Source organism: Sturnus vulgaris, chromosome 1 (genome assembly GCF_052056855.1).
Source record: "Sturnus vulgaris isolate bStuVul1 chromosome 1, bStuVul1.hap1, whole genome shotgun sequence".
In the NCBI taxonomy this organism is placed as follows: domain Eukaryota; kingdom Metazoa; phylum Chordata; class Aves; order Passeriformes; family Sturnidae; genus Sturnus; species Sturnus vulgaris.
The window spans coordinates 50,494,277-50,507,310 of record NC_142243.1 but is presented as its reverse complement, the minus strand read 5'-3'; the positions used below and the strand labels follow the sequence as shown (position 1 = coordinate 50,507,310).

General features: G+C 36.6%; 1 protein-coding gene across 12 annotated transcripts in view; it reads left to right on the top strand.

The window, feature by feature from the left end:
- Positions 1-13,034, top strand: part of LOC148225206 (uncharacterized) — a 100,765-nt gene that overhangs the window by 33,714 nt on the left and 54,017 nt on the right. The window contains exons 3-4 of one of the 12 annotated variants that reach the window (XM_088167073.1): positions 2,000-2,191; positions 4,228-4,549. The exons of the other annotated variants lie outside the window; for them this stretch is intronic. Coding sequence (XP_088023199.1) covers positions 2,000-2,191; positions 4,228-4,247 — 212 coding nt within the window. The 3' untranslated portion in view covers positions 4,248-4,549. Of the gene's footprint in view, positions 1-1,999; positions 2,192-4,227; positions 4,550-13,034 lie in introns of those variants that run through there. 12 annotated transcript variants of the gene reach the window in all.

Here is a 13,034-nt window from a genome sequence, read left to right as displayed (position 1 = left end):
TTATTTTCTGAAAGATACAAGAAGCCTGTGTGAGGTTCACAGCCTGAATCATGACAGATTTTTGAGGGCCAAGTTTTATCTCTAAGACTTGTTTATTTACTTGTTGTTATAAATATTAAAAGTCTTTGATTTAAACTCAGACCTTCCATATGAACATGCTGTGCTTTTTGCTTCCCAAATAGAAAAATGTCATATACAATCATTAAATGTCACACAAAAGACTGAACAACCTCACAAAAAGCCTGACCAACAGCAATAATCATCTTCAAAGAACTGAACTGAGAAAGAAAAATTCTTCAAAGGAGCATAACCCAGATATCATAATAGAAATGAGCCCAGAACAAAACTCAAGATTTGGACTTTTGTCCTCCTGGCTTGGATGGCAGTTTGAAAAACTTATCTTTAAGGCAACTAAGATTTAGTACCAAAACTCATGACAGCAGCCATGTGTTGGATCCCAGAAACCTGGGGTTTTTGATCTTTCTGTGCTGTCTGCCACTGACACCCTGGAGAACACTGCTTTTGACCTGAGGCCTTGGAGAAGGCTTCTAAATTTGAGTGATGAAGTTGAAATCATGGGTGTGTAGTGAAATTTCACATGGTGTGTGTGCTTTCACATGATAAACGGTTTTAAATTTGAGGTTTTTATAGTATAGTAGTAGGTATGGAACAAGATGGAGGATTTTGGGTATTGTCTTTTTTGGTGTTCATCTTCCTTCTTCCTTCTTCTTCATGGGTTTCAGGTAGTAGTTTCTGGTTGGTCAGTCGGGGTCACACTGAGGGTCATGGGAATTTAGTTATTGGGTTAAAAGGATAAATAATATAGGTGTTAATTCTCTATTGGACTGTTTAGCTTTAAGAGACCTTGTAGCAGCTGGATCTTCCTCCATTTTGCTCAGTCCTGGCAAGTAGCTAGAAGTGCTGTTGAACGCTCTGTACTTTTTGATAAGATTTAGTAAAAAACCAAGCCCTAACACAAAAAAAATCCATTTCCTTTGTGTATTTGTTAATCCTGGCTCTGAATGAAGGCAGAAGAGACTGAGATAAACCACTAATTAGGTAGTACAAACTCCCACCACTGTTACAGCCATCAATATTTCTCCTCCCTGAACATTTCCTAAAGACTTGTGGGTCAAAACATTCATGTCCCAATTTTATCCAGTTCTAGAGACTGTAAAAGAAAAAAATCTGATGGCACAATTTGATTGTGACAACATGATCTTCTTGGAAATACAATAAAATAATCACAGTTTACAAAATAAATGTTAGCTGTTTAGTATGACACAAGGGCGTTTAAGGAGTAGCTCCAACTGCCAAACTCCTGTGACTGCCCTACATGTTAAAATTAATTGAAGAAAAAAACCCCAGGTAATAAGGTTTGTAGTCTGGTTATGAAAAGAGTGTGGGGATAACAGAATTTTAAGGGCAAAATTGTAGCACTGACCTGAATTCAGAAGAAAGTAAAGCAAGGGAAGTAGAGCATCATTAATAGCTCGAGTGGTGCAAGTCTTCAAAACAAAATTCCTTGATGCCAGAAAGCAGAATTGAGGCAAGCAAGCTGGGGAGCCCTGCCCAAGACGGTCATGAACCTCATTAAAGGGAGAGGCATCAGGCAGTGGGTGTACTATAACTTGGAGGAAAATTTATAATTATCCTTTATTTTGAAGAGAAACATGCTACAGACAGGTCTTTCAAATTAGGCAGTAACAAACAATAAAACAGAAAATATTCTAGAAAGGTGACAGCAAAGAGCAACTCCAAAGTGCAAGGATCTCATTGGCCCCACTGCATCATCTCCTAAGACTATGTTGGTTGAGATCCTTAATGCAGTACCTCTGTGGCTGTTAAACTCCCACTAAACGGTAAAAAAGGGAACAATTTCATTCTTTTATAGATGCCCCCATGCAGAAAAATATGTGTAACCAGCTAAAACTGCAAGATCTTCTCCTAAGCAACAAGATGCACATCTCACCTCATTTTATCACTGCTTTTCCCACAGATGTGATTACTGCGCTAGAGAGAGAGAGAGCAATGACAGCAACACACATAGACCTTCTTAGAGAAAAGAAGGCCTCTACTGAGAACATGATTCGTATTTTTATAGTATGTTCTGCAGAGCTAAGACAAGACAGTAGCTCATTGAATAATTGGGAGAATGCCTCTGGGACAGTACTTCAGCATGAGTCCCACGGTTGGTACCAGGTGTTAATCTAATGTTGTTAATTCCATTCTGTTTTGACCAAATTATCATCCTGGGAGAAAATCTCCCTACTGAAGCTGACACGTTATCAGCTTGGGAATGGAGCTGAGAGAACAGGAGAAGCTCCAGCCTGAGAATGATTTTCCAGGCTGTAATCTTCCTAGATCTCTAACAATGTGTCCACAGTCAGACAGTTATGAGGGTATTTCAGACAGGCCATCCGCTAGGATATCCTGATGATAGGAATTTTGTAAAATGTCACAGACTTGCCAGTGCATCCATGAAGAAAAAATATTTTTTGCTGTGCTTTTGTACTATCAAGAGATACATTTATTTTCAAGAGTTGTACTGATGTATCTGTCTGTGTGTGCTAACAGGGAGGCAATCCTCTCAGGGATTCAGGAGTGCATGGAGATTTTAACTGTCAAGGAAAAATACTTCTCATGCTACATAATGCATCAAAGGTTTGGTGCACTCTTTATTTTACTAGGATGATAATAGAGGATTTTTTTTCCAAAGCAGTCATGAGGTCAATGGTTGATCTGTAAATCAGACCATGTAAATATTCCCAATATTTAGCCCTTTAAAATGACATCCAGCTAATGATATATTCTAAGGGAAGAAGTTAATTTCCACAATCTATAAATTCAGAAACTGCCATTATTTCCTGAAGATAATTTTTATACTTTGGCTATTATACTCAGTGTCAAATAGCTATGATTTATATCAGGCATGCTGTACGTTCACCTCAGTGGTCTCCTCCTATGAAACAAAGCTCTCACTCACGAAAAGAAAGTAACCAAAAAGGATGTAGACAGCTGCCTTCCTTCCCTTGACAGAGTCATTGAGGTAACAATGCTCACCAAAAAGTGATTGGCCTTATGGAGTAATGGAAAAAAAAATTGGTCAAAACTTTCACCAATTCTCCAACCACACTGTCTCCACAAACCTCAAAGCCTCATTTACACTTTTCCCATTTTATGTAAGAGAAAATTCATGAGGCTCATGTGACTTTAATAATAACTTAATTAAGATTTAAAAAAAAGACTGAAAAGCTTTGCAGACTTGGTTCAGAGTGTTTCTATCTCTAATTTATCTAATCACCTTTGTCCAAGGAGTTGAACTAAAGTTTTCATGGGATCAGTTATTTCACTCTTTGCGTCAAAAGACAGAGGAATTACTGTTTTATTGTTTTTGTGCCTCTTCCTCTATTCACTTGGGACTCAGTACTCTGGAATGACAAAAATGAAAACAAAATCCATTCAAAATTTTTTGAACCTGAACGACTGAAGTCTCACATAACTTCAAAGCTGATTCATGTTAAGTCAGGATAAAACTACAGCCCTTAAAGTTGGAGCAAAATACCAAACACAGAAGTCAGAGTTTTTATAGAGTCAGATGACGCAGGCTCAGGTTCCATACAAATCCCCAAATTTTGTATTTCTGGGAGGGCAGGTTGGAAGTCTTCAGATCTAATAGAGACTCACAAGAAGCAGTAAAGTAATTCAGTTTTAATATAAGTGCAGAAAAAATAACAGTGGCAAAACAAAAGCAAACATAACTCCCCCAAATCACTGTTTGTAAAATAAAAAAAAAAAAAAAATTATAATCCAAACTGGACAATAGAACTCAGGCAAAGGACAAAATCCCTAAAACTTTTTTTCCATTGTAGAAACCCTATGCATACCTGATAAAGAGATGGTAAAAACCATTCCTAAGAAATATCACCGTATTTAAAACCATGTGAAGATGAATATTCTGTGAAACTTGGTTATCAAGTTTCTCCTTCCTGTCGTTTATACTGACACCTTTCTCCTGTTCCTCTCTGACTTCCTACAAAATATATTTAGAGCCAGAGTGGATTCTGGTCAGTAAGATACCTAATTTTATCCTAACCAGTCTGCCCATCTCAGAATAAATTTAAAATAATCTAATAAGTAAATTACAGTAATTGTAATTTGGAAGTTGCAACATGCCAAGAGTCATTACAAAGAAGGATTTGCTATTGTACAGTTTTCTCATTTTAGGAGACACAGGAAATAACTGACGCTGTGTGGCGTGGGCTGAGATATGAGTGACATCTACTGTCAGCAACTTTAATTATGTTTCAGGATTCATTAAATTCATGACATACCAATGATCTGACTGCTCTTTTCTTTGGCATCTGTGAAAACCTGAGTCCAACTTCATACTAATAAATCTTTAGCAAGCTTTGCTAAAGTTTTATCAGTATAGAGTTAGATTCAAGACTTCCCAACAAATGTTTCATAGAATTTTACAGCTTGGAGGCCTCAAACTCACTTCTGCTGTCATTTTTACCACTGATACGAGAGCTCTTGGGGATATGAGAAAAGCCCATTATCAGTTGTGTTTCACTCACTGTACGTAGACTAAATGAAGCTTGCTTATCATGACAAATCAACAAATCTTAATCAATCTCCTGGCCTTGACTGGGTGATTTCTGCAGAACTGATTAGCCAGGTCACATTTAGATAAAACTTTCTTACTCTTTTATTAACTTTTCCTTTACTAAAGATCAACATCCTTATATAGAAGACAGATAACGTGAACGTCCTTCATCAACCCCAATACGAGGCTTGATTGAAACTACTCAGAGGACTGTGTTTTTTGCCAGTTAAAGGAGCATGTACCCTGAAATTAAAGCAAAATAAAACCAAACCAGACAATGAACAACCCTGTCCTGAAAAAACGATGACTTTGGATCACTCTATCCACATTTACATTGTATTTGTTTTGAAAATATTCCAAAGGGGACATGGTTACTTAAGCCAACATTGACAAATGCTTAATTGCACAAATGCTTCCATCTGGAGGAAGGAAAGATTTAGAGGCTGTTTAGCCAAAACAAATTATATTTTAATTCTGAGATATGAATGCATGTGCCTGGGAGGTCTCAGCTGTAAAGTCCAAAGAACTTTTCAAATGTGGGAACTCCAACAGCTCTGAAGCAGACTGGTAGGTTGACTGCAGGAGCAGTTACCAGAGGCAGTGGTCCAAATCATCTCCAGTTCTTTTCCTCTGAAATGTGGCTGGATTCCTGGCACAAGAGGTGGATTCTCTTGTGGATTCCTTCCACTCCCTTGCTTGGGGCTGTGATAGTCTCCAAGGAGTTCTGGGCCCACAAATAGGAAACATTTTCATCTTCACAACTGGCCATCAGCATGTAGTGCATTGCATTTTAAAGAATCTGTATTATTTTAGACAGTATTACACTCTACACAGCCAAAAATCATTTATTGTAACATTCTGATATGTATTATGTAGACAGAATGCACCTTAGTTTAGCTATTTCTAGCACTAAGTTCAAACAAAGTGCTAAGCATATCTTCTGAAATATTTGAAAACAAGTATGAGAGTCCACAGAACTAAAAAATAAAATCAGTTGCAGCATGTTACAATATTTAGGCAATGGGCATATTGCAGCTAACTATATATTTTTGGTACAAAGCATAATTAAATGAGAAAAAAGATTGCCAACATCGTGCATTTTCAAACAACCTCCTTTCAAAAACAGTAGACAGTGAAGAAGTATTACACTTCCCTTTCTGCATGTCGGGAAGTCAAGGCATGAACAGGTACACAAAATAAAACATAATAATTTTTTTTGTTAAATATAATATATACCAGTAAAAGATTCAAAAGCAGAATGCATGCTTTCTAATAACCATTCCTGTGCTACTTAGTCTAAAAAAAACCAACAAAGCCCACAACAAATTAACCAACCCAAGAGTATGCATCTAGTTAGAGATACGACTAAATAACATGAACCTGGCATAAATCAGTATCCTTGAAACATGAAACAGTACTTTGTCTGACAGATCCTGCATTTGGATTAAGCAGCCTTTAGGGGCAGTAGTGGCAGGATGACACCCAAGTTGACATCTCCAGCTAAGGATCTGATCTGCGTGCAGGTTCAAGCACTTAAAGAGTCTGAGCCAGAGGAGAGGAAATGAGTTAGTGAGTGTAAATGCCATGGTAATATGGACTTCTAGAAAGAGAGTATTTTAGTGAATTTGAGATGAACTTGTATCACCACTCTGACATTAGGCTGAATCATTGGAAAGGAGCCACAAAACCTTTAGACTTCAGCTATTGTGTCTCTGCCACTCATTTTTATTTTGTTTACAACTTATGTGTTGGGGGATTTTTGTTGTTGTTTTTGGTTTTTCCTTTTTTTTTTTTTTTCTCCAGCTCATTCCGTTTTTTGAAGTCTTTGTTACTATGGAAACAATTACAGTGTTGGTCTACTCATAGCCAAGGGATACCTCAGAGCAGAAAAATAAGGAAAAGGTTTGGTGCAAAAAATGGTTAGAATTGAAATAATAAAGCAGTGTAGGACAGTCTACTGCCTCCCTTTCAGCTAATTCACTGCTGATAAAATCAGAAAGGTTAGTCTACCCAGTTTAAATAGGTGCTTTTGCCTGAAGCAAATTACAGAAGTACTGGCACAAACAAAACACAAACACAAAAAACAGGGTCGTGCCACCTCAGTATTTGAAAATGAGCAGCAGCTGGGCAAAGCAGAGCCTTCTTCTGGAGAAAGACTCCTGGACCTTGAGGCATGATAGCATAAATGTTACATACTAGCAAAGTAAATTTGCTCTGGACTGTTCTTTGGAATTCACAAGCAAGAAATGGCTCAGGTCCATGCTACAAAATTTTTTAAATTTTCACAATAAGGCAGTTACATACTGCTTATAAAGGATGGTGTCCAGGCCATGTGACTTCCAAAACCAATGCAATGAACCTTTTTGGAGAAACACTAGTTGACCCAGGATGAAGTCACATCAGGGGTATTCTAGCAGTTTAACTAAATAGAGGTTTATATTTCAGAACACAGCTTGTTTATTTTTTTTAGTATCATTGTCATATGGCACTTAGCCATAAAGCACAGCTACCCTGACAAGTACCCTGAAAAGGGCCAGGGAGCACACTGAAAAATTAGTCCCTGATTGCCTGCACCGTTTTGCTATTAGCTCTCTTACCAGCTCAGTTCCGAACTGTTTCTGCCACCTCTCCCCAAAACTAAAACACTACAGAAAGAACTAGCTTTAAATTCTGCATATATGATACAGTCAGTTCACATGATTTTGAGGCCAGGGATTTATCTGTCTCCGCTTCCTTCAGTAAAGTAGATCCAGTCATGCCTTTTCTATCACAGGAGCCATCAGAACATCGATATACATAAGTACTTAGCTCCTCCCCAGGGCACACAAAACCGGCTGCTTGCATCCCAAAGAATAGCAACCATTGAAAACCTGGTCACAGACAGAAATCCAAAGATTTAGGAGCTCCAACAGAGCTCCTAAATGAGCCTGTGGTGCACCCTAGGGAACCACAGGCTTAAAGAGAAGGTTGGAAAGGTATTTTGCAAGGTTTTGCCCAGTAGCAGCAAGATCCTGCCACAGCTGTGGAGAACTAAAGGATGAGTTCACTGGATGAAACCCTGTGGCAATATTGCAGTACATCTACTTTATAATTGGCTGCTAAAATTGGTGTACTTCAAAGAGAAGATATTACTAGATGTGAGATGGCTATATGATCTGAATCTTTTAATACGAAAAAGAAAGAAATAATTTATTCACTGTCATTGATTATTTCAGAGTTTTTTAGATGTGTGGCAAATACTTGTTTATTGTTTATTTGTAATATGTGGAATGCTTAAGAGGACAAATGCACCAAATTCTGCTTTCTATCCATCGTAGTATTTTTCTCCACTATAATTTAATTTGAGCATTAAAACAAATTTTTTTTAAAGATGCCTTTCTGCACAAGAACACTTTCTTACTTCGTTTCAGACCTGTCTATTCAAAGGCAGTGGATTTTTAGGTGTATTTATTATCTTCCACTATATAGGCCACTTTTCTTACGTTTTTACTAACTTCTAATCGGGAGATAATCCCCTGAGCCTTCCTGCGCTACTCTAATAAACTGAATGTTATTAACTAGTGATATTTTTTTACTCCCAGAAAAAGAATTGATTTATTAAATCCACTTTGACTTCACTGTGAGTATGGACTGAACAAGAAATTTAGATATGAGTGCTGGTAAAATCTGGAAACACTGCAGAAGTCACTTCCTCTGTGACTTTGAGATATAAGTGAAGTTCTTCATCAGAAGGGAGTAACTTTTGGTTTGGTCTTTTTTATATTTGGTGTTTGACAGTCTAAATATGGGAATGATGCATTGGACAGCAGGCAGGAGCAATTCCAGCATCCCTCTCAGAAATGCAAACATGCACTGAAGGAGATGGGTACTCTTCACATAATTTTTTTTTTTTCACTGATCAAGGGAGGAACAACTGTGGAAAAAAGTTCAAGGAATCAGCTCAAGATGCAACCTGAACTTCTCACTGCTTGTAAGGATCCACTCATGGTGCCCTACAAAGGCTTCATCATAGCCAATGGTAGATTTGCTGCCACATAGAGCCATATATGCTTTCCTTGTTGGAGAGCCACATGAACAAACTGTTGCTTTGGAAATAGTTCTAACATAAACAGATCCTTTTTTCTGAGGGTGCGATATCAGTGTCAAAATTCTAAAGACTGCATAACTCATAAAGATCTACCAGTACTAATATAGTCTGTTCTGAGGTGGTAGGTGAGGTACTGTCATACTTACCAAAAGGACTTCATGTGATTAGTTGCAAATCAGATCCTGATTTTATTTCACACTGAATGAAAATGTAACAATTATGAAAAAAAGTCAAATTTGCACATTTACATATTCCATGTCATCAGGAGAAATAGAGGCATATACAGAAGCAGTGAGTGGTATCACAGACTCTGTATGACTCTATTATTCTTGTGTGACATTTCAGTGCACTTTCTCTGAACTAAATTAAAAGTCTTGAAACTGTTTCAATGAACTTCACACATAGGAAACATTTTTGCATTGAAATGTACATTTTGCTGGAGAAGTGACCCTTATCTCAATAAGTAACATTTTAGAGATAAGATAAAAACTATAACAGCATCTGTCGTCTCCCCATAGGCTACAGCAGATGCCTGGATGCCCATGCTTGGTTAGACACTTAGCTTTTAGTGGCTAATATCTCACTTAAGAGGTTGAAAGCATAAAAATATTTTAGGTTCAATTTAGAAGCTCAAAACTGGCAGGCAAGGACACTCTGAAAGCCTGGGTGGTTTTGAATGCTGAAAAAAAAAGGCAAAAACTGAAACCCTTCCTGAAAAGCAAACTGATTTGGAAACTATCTTATTGTATGTAAGTAAACAGAAGCCTCACTCGGTCCTTCTTACTGAATTAGGTTTTCTGCACATAAATATTGAAAGAAGCAAGTTTGAAATCTAAGAATGAGAGGAAACATGGAAAATATGTCTGTGAGAGTCCTTGGGAGGATATCTAATTCCTCTCTTGCTTCAGAAAAGAATCATATCCTGTCTTACATTCAAGCCGTGCTTTGTCAGACACTGATCCTACTTTTAACACCATCAGCGTTGAAATTCCCATATCCTGCCTAAGGAAGCCATCCCCACATTTCACTATCTTAAATGCTAGGAAGATTCCATACTGTCAAATCTGAATCCTGCTTACTGAAATTTACTTCTCATCTCTTTGATCATCTGAATACTGTAATCTCCTTTCTCTTGCAACACCCTTGAATGTATTTACAGAGTGCTGTTACATGTTTCTTTAATCATTCTCTCTTTGGAAGAAGAAATCCTAGCTCTGTCAAGCAGTTCTTGATTGTCAAGACCAGAAAACAGCATTCTCCTCTTGGAGTTCTCCAGTGTGCTGCAAATGCATATTCTTCCAATTAATGGAATTTCACCTAAATCAAGCTGCTATTCAAATAACCTATTAAGATTATTTTGTGCTATCAACTCTGAAGTATTCACTAGTGGTTAAAGTGGCCTTTTCCATGAAGAGGAATGGAAATGCAGAATGCTTCAAAGTCAATGAAACAATAATAGGTCTCATTCAACTCTTATTTTGTCTGGCTTGAAATTCCAATAGCTTAGAAGGAAAGGAAGAAAACAGCTCAACATGATCATATGGAGACAGAAAATAATTAAATAAATATTCTAAATAAATTTAATATCAATAAGATACTGATTTTCCTAAAGTAAGCAAGCAATATGAGAAAACACATCTGATTTGCTTGAGATCCTTAATAAGCTGTCCAAATTGAATTTTTAAAATCGTGTTATGAATCATTGCATTTCCAAAATTAATTAAAGAAATTACAGCTAATTAATATGCTTAACAGACTTATTTGACTGAAAAAAATGAATACATAGATCCAACAACAACAAAAATATCACTATAGTAAATAAAATTGCATCATCAACCACTGCATTTTCTCCAAGTCTAGAACATGTCTTGGTTTTATATCTGGAAGATGAATACTTTCTTCTTTCCCATAAGATATATTGTGCATTCAGAAATTCTCTTGTTTCACATTCTATGTACTCTGTGATCACATTCTAGGCCTTGCTTTAGAAAATTGTCTTCCTCCCTAAAATTGACACCATCTCTTTAAATATCTAAATTAAACTGACATGTTCTCAAAAGAAAGTTTCTTACTCTATAAATCAGCATCTACATATGAAGGAGAAAACTTTTAAAGAAGTGTCCATGTCAATATTCTTTCTAGCAGGTGGAAGCTCCAGACTCTTTTTCTACAATTGCAATCTCTTAGATGCACTTTTTTGAGGTACTGTAGAGGTCCACAAGAAGAAGTTTGTTATTTGAATGTAGGATCAGGACCCCAGACATTGGGGAAAAAAATAAAAGTAAGTAAAAAAATTAACCAAACTTTTAATTGCCTTTGCAAAGCTTTGGATTTGTATGAACTAAGATTTCCTTATATTGAGTTTGATCAGACATATGAGTGCCTGAAACAGAATAACTTTTAAGCTGTTCGGAGGGGACCTCTGGTGACTATTTAACAAGCTAGTGGAGCAAGACCAACAGAAGATATGGGGGTCAACTTTGCTTTTCTTTGGCATGATGGAATTATCAGAAGTTGAAGAATAAGAAGTTGGAATATATGTCAGAGTGGTGTTCATTTGCTTCACATTAGAAATCTCACATATGATTAGATAAGACAATAAAATGTGCTGTAAAGAGAATTACAGAGACATACTTAACATTTCCATTTGGGAAAACTTTTATAGATATGGCAAGGAGTGTTAATTACTCCTTTTCATTAAGGGATTTTTAAGAAAACATACGTGTTTGTTAACAGTGCACTGTATTGATTGCTGAATATTCTGCTGTTCAGAAAGGATTCCTCACTCTCATGGTGCAGAATCTTAATCTGAATGCTGGGTAAAGACACAGTACACAATGCATCAAGTTAATGGAGAGTATGGAATTATTCCCAGGTTGTAATATAGGCCAGAATAAGACAGAACTACTCTCTTGAAACTAGATTCTGGAACACTGTTCAAGAAGGCAATGTCAGGCAGCACATGGCATTGGCTGAAGAAGGACCTAGTTCTAACAGCATAAGAGAAGTAGCTCAAAACAAACCTAAAAGCTGAGGAGTAGCTAACCTGTGAACATAGAAATACACCTTAAAACCTGAGGCAATTTCTGAGGCTGTGTTCCCAGCCTGGACAGACAAAACTGGAGGGAACCACAGTTTATAACTTCCACAGGACTTAAACAGATATAGCAATATATCCTGGAGTTGGGCATAGTGCATTTGCTGTCCAAGGGGCAAAACACAAACTTGCATCAACAGCGTTCCTCCCCTTGTCCTGTCTCATCAACATCTGGTATGATTGTGGAAATAATTTATATATCAGTGATCAAGAATTTCATCAGAAGCCAATTTTGACTGCAGACAAATCAAAGTGTCAGAAACTTCCAAAAATTAAGTGGTTAATCCATAGAGACACTTGGACTGAAAATAAAAATTAGCATTTGTCAAGACATAAATAATCAAAGTAAAACAATTAATTTAAATTTGTGATATCAACTTCCCAGATAATAGTTTAAAGCATGGGAAAGCTGATTTTCCAGTAAATAAAAAGCCATGGAAGTAATTTAATGAAAAGGAGGGCCTAAAATGAATATTACTCATCAGAACAACTAATGATTTGAAGACTAATGCTCTTAGTAAGAGATGCCAGAGTATTCCAGGTTATGCTGAGAGAACAGATTTTTGCAAGGCAAATTACTGCCATGCAAAGTTGAGTTGCTAGTATTGGAAAATGATGAGTCAGTAATGATTTTCAGGTAAAAATAAAAGTATGAGTGAGTGCTAACAGAAAAAAACCCAAATCTTAAGAGAGCTCTTTTAATGAGGGATGAAACTTAAAAAAAAAAAAAGAGGTGAACAAGATTTAAATCACAGTGAATGTGTGAATATGTGTATTTTAATGCTTTAGAAAAATGGGAGAAAACACATCACTAGTAGAAGATAATTACAGCATCTGAGTCTCATTGTATTGAAAAGTCTCATTGTATTATATGAGCATAATGAAAAGAAGAAACCTCAAGAGTCATACATATGAAGATCCATTTGCTAGCCTTGGCCATGATGGGTGCTCCAGTCTCAAATTAGCACTACATTTTAAACTCAGACACTACAGCTGTCTGTAAATAACAGTCCTTCAAATTCCTTTAATTATGTACTTGAGATGTCAGTAAAGTTCAGGCTGATCAGAAGATAGTGTATAATATGAAAAATGCCCCAAACCCCACATTAGAAAAATAACTAAAAACTTGTTATTTTCATCTTCTGGAAAAGAGAATAATGTTCAGTTTAAATGTTCTAAAACCAAAATTAGTTTTCAGTTTTTCATCAAAAACATTTTTTTCATCAAAAGCATTGCAGAAT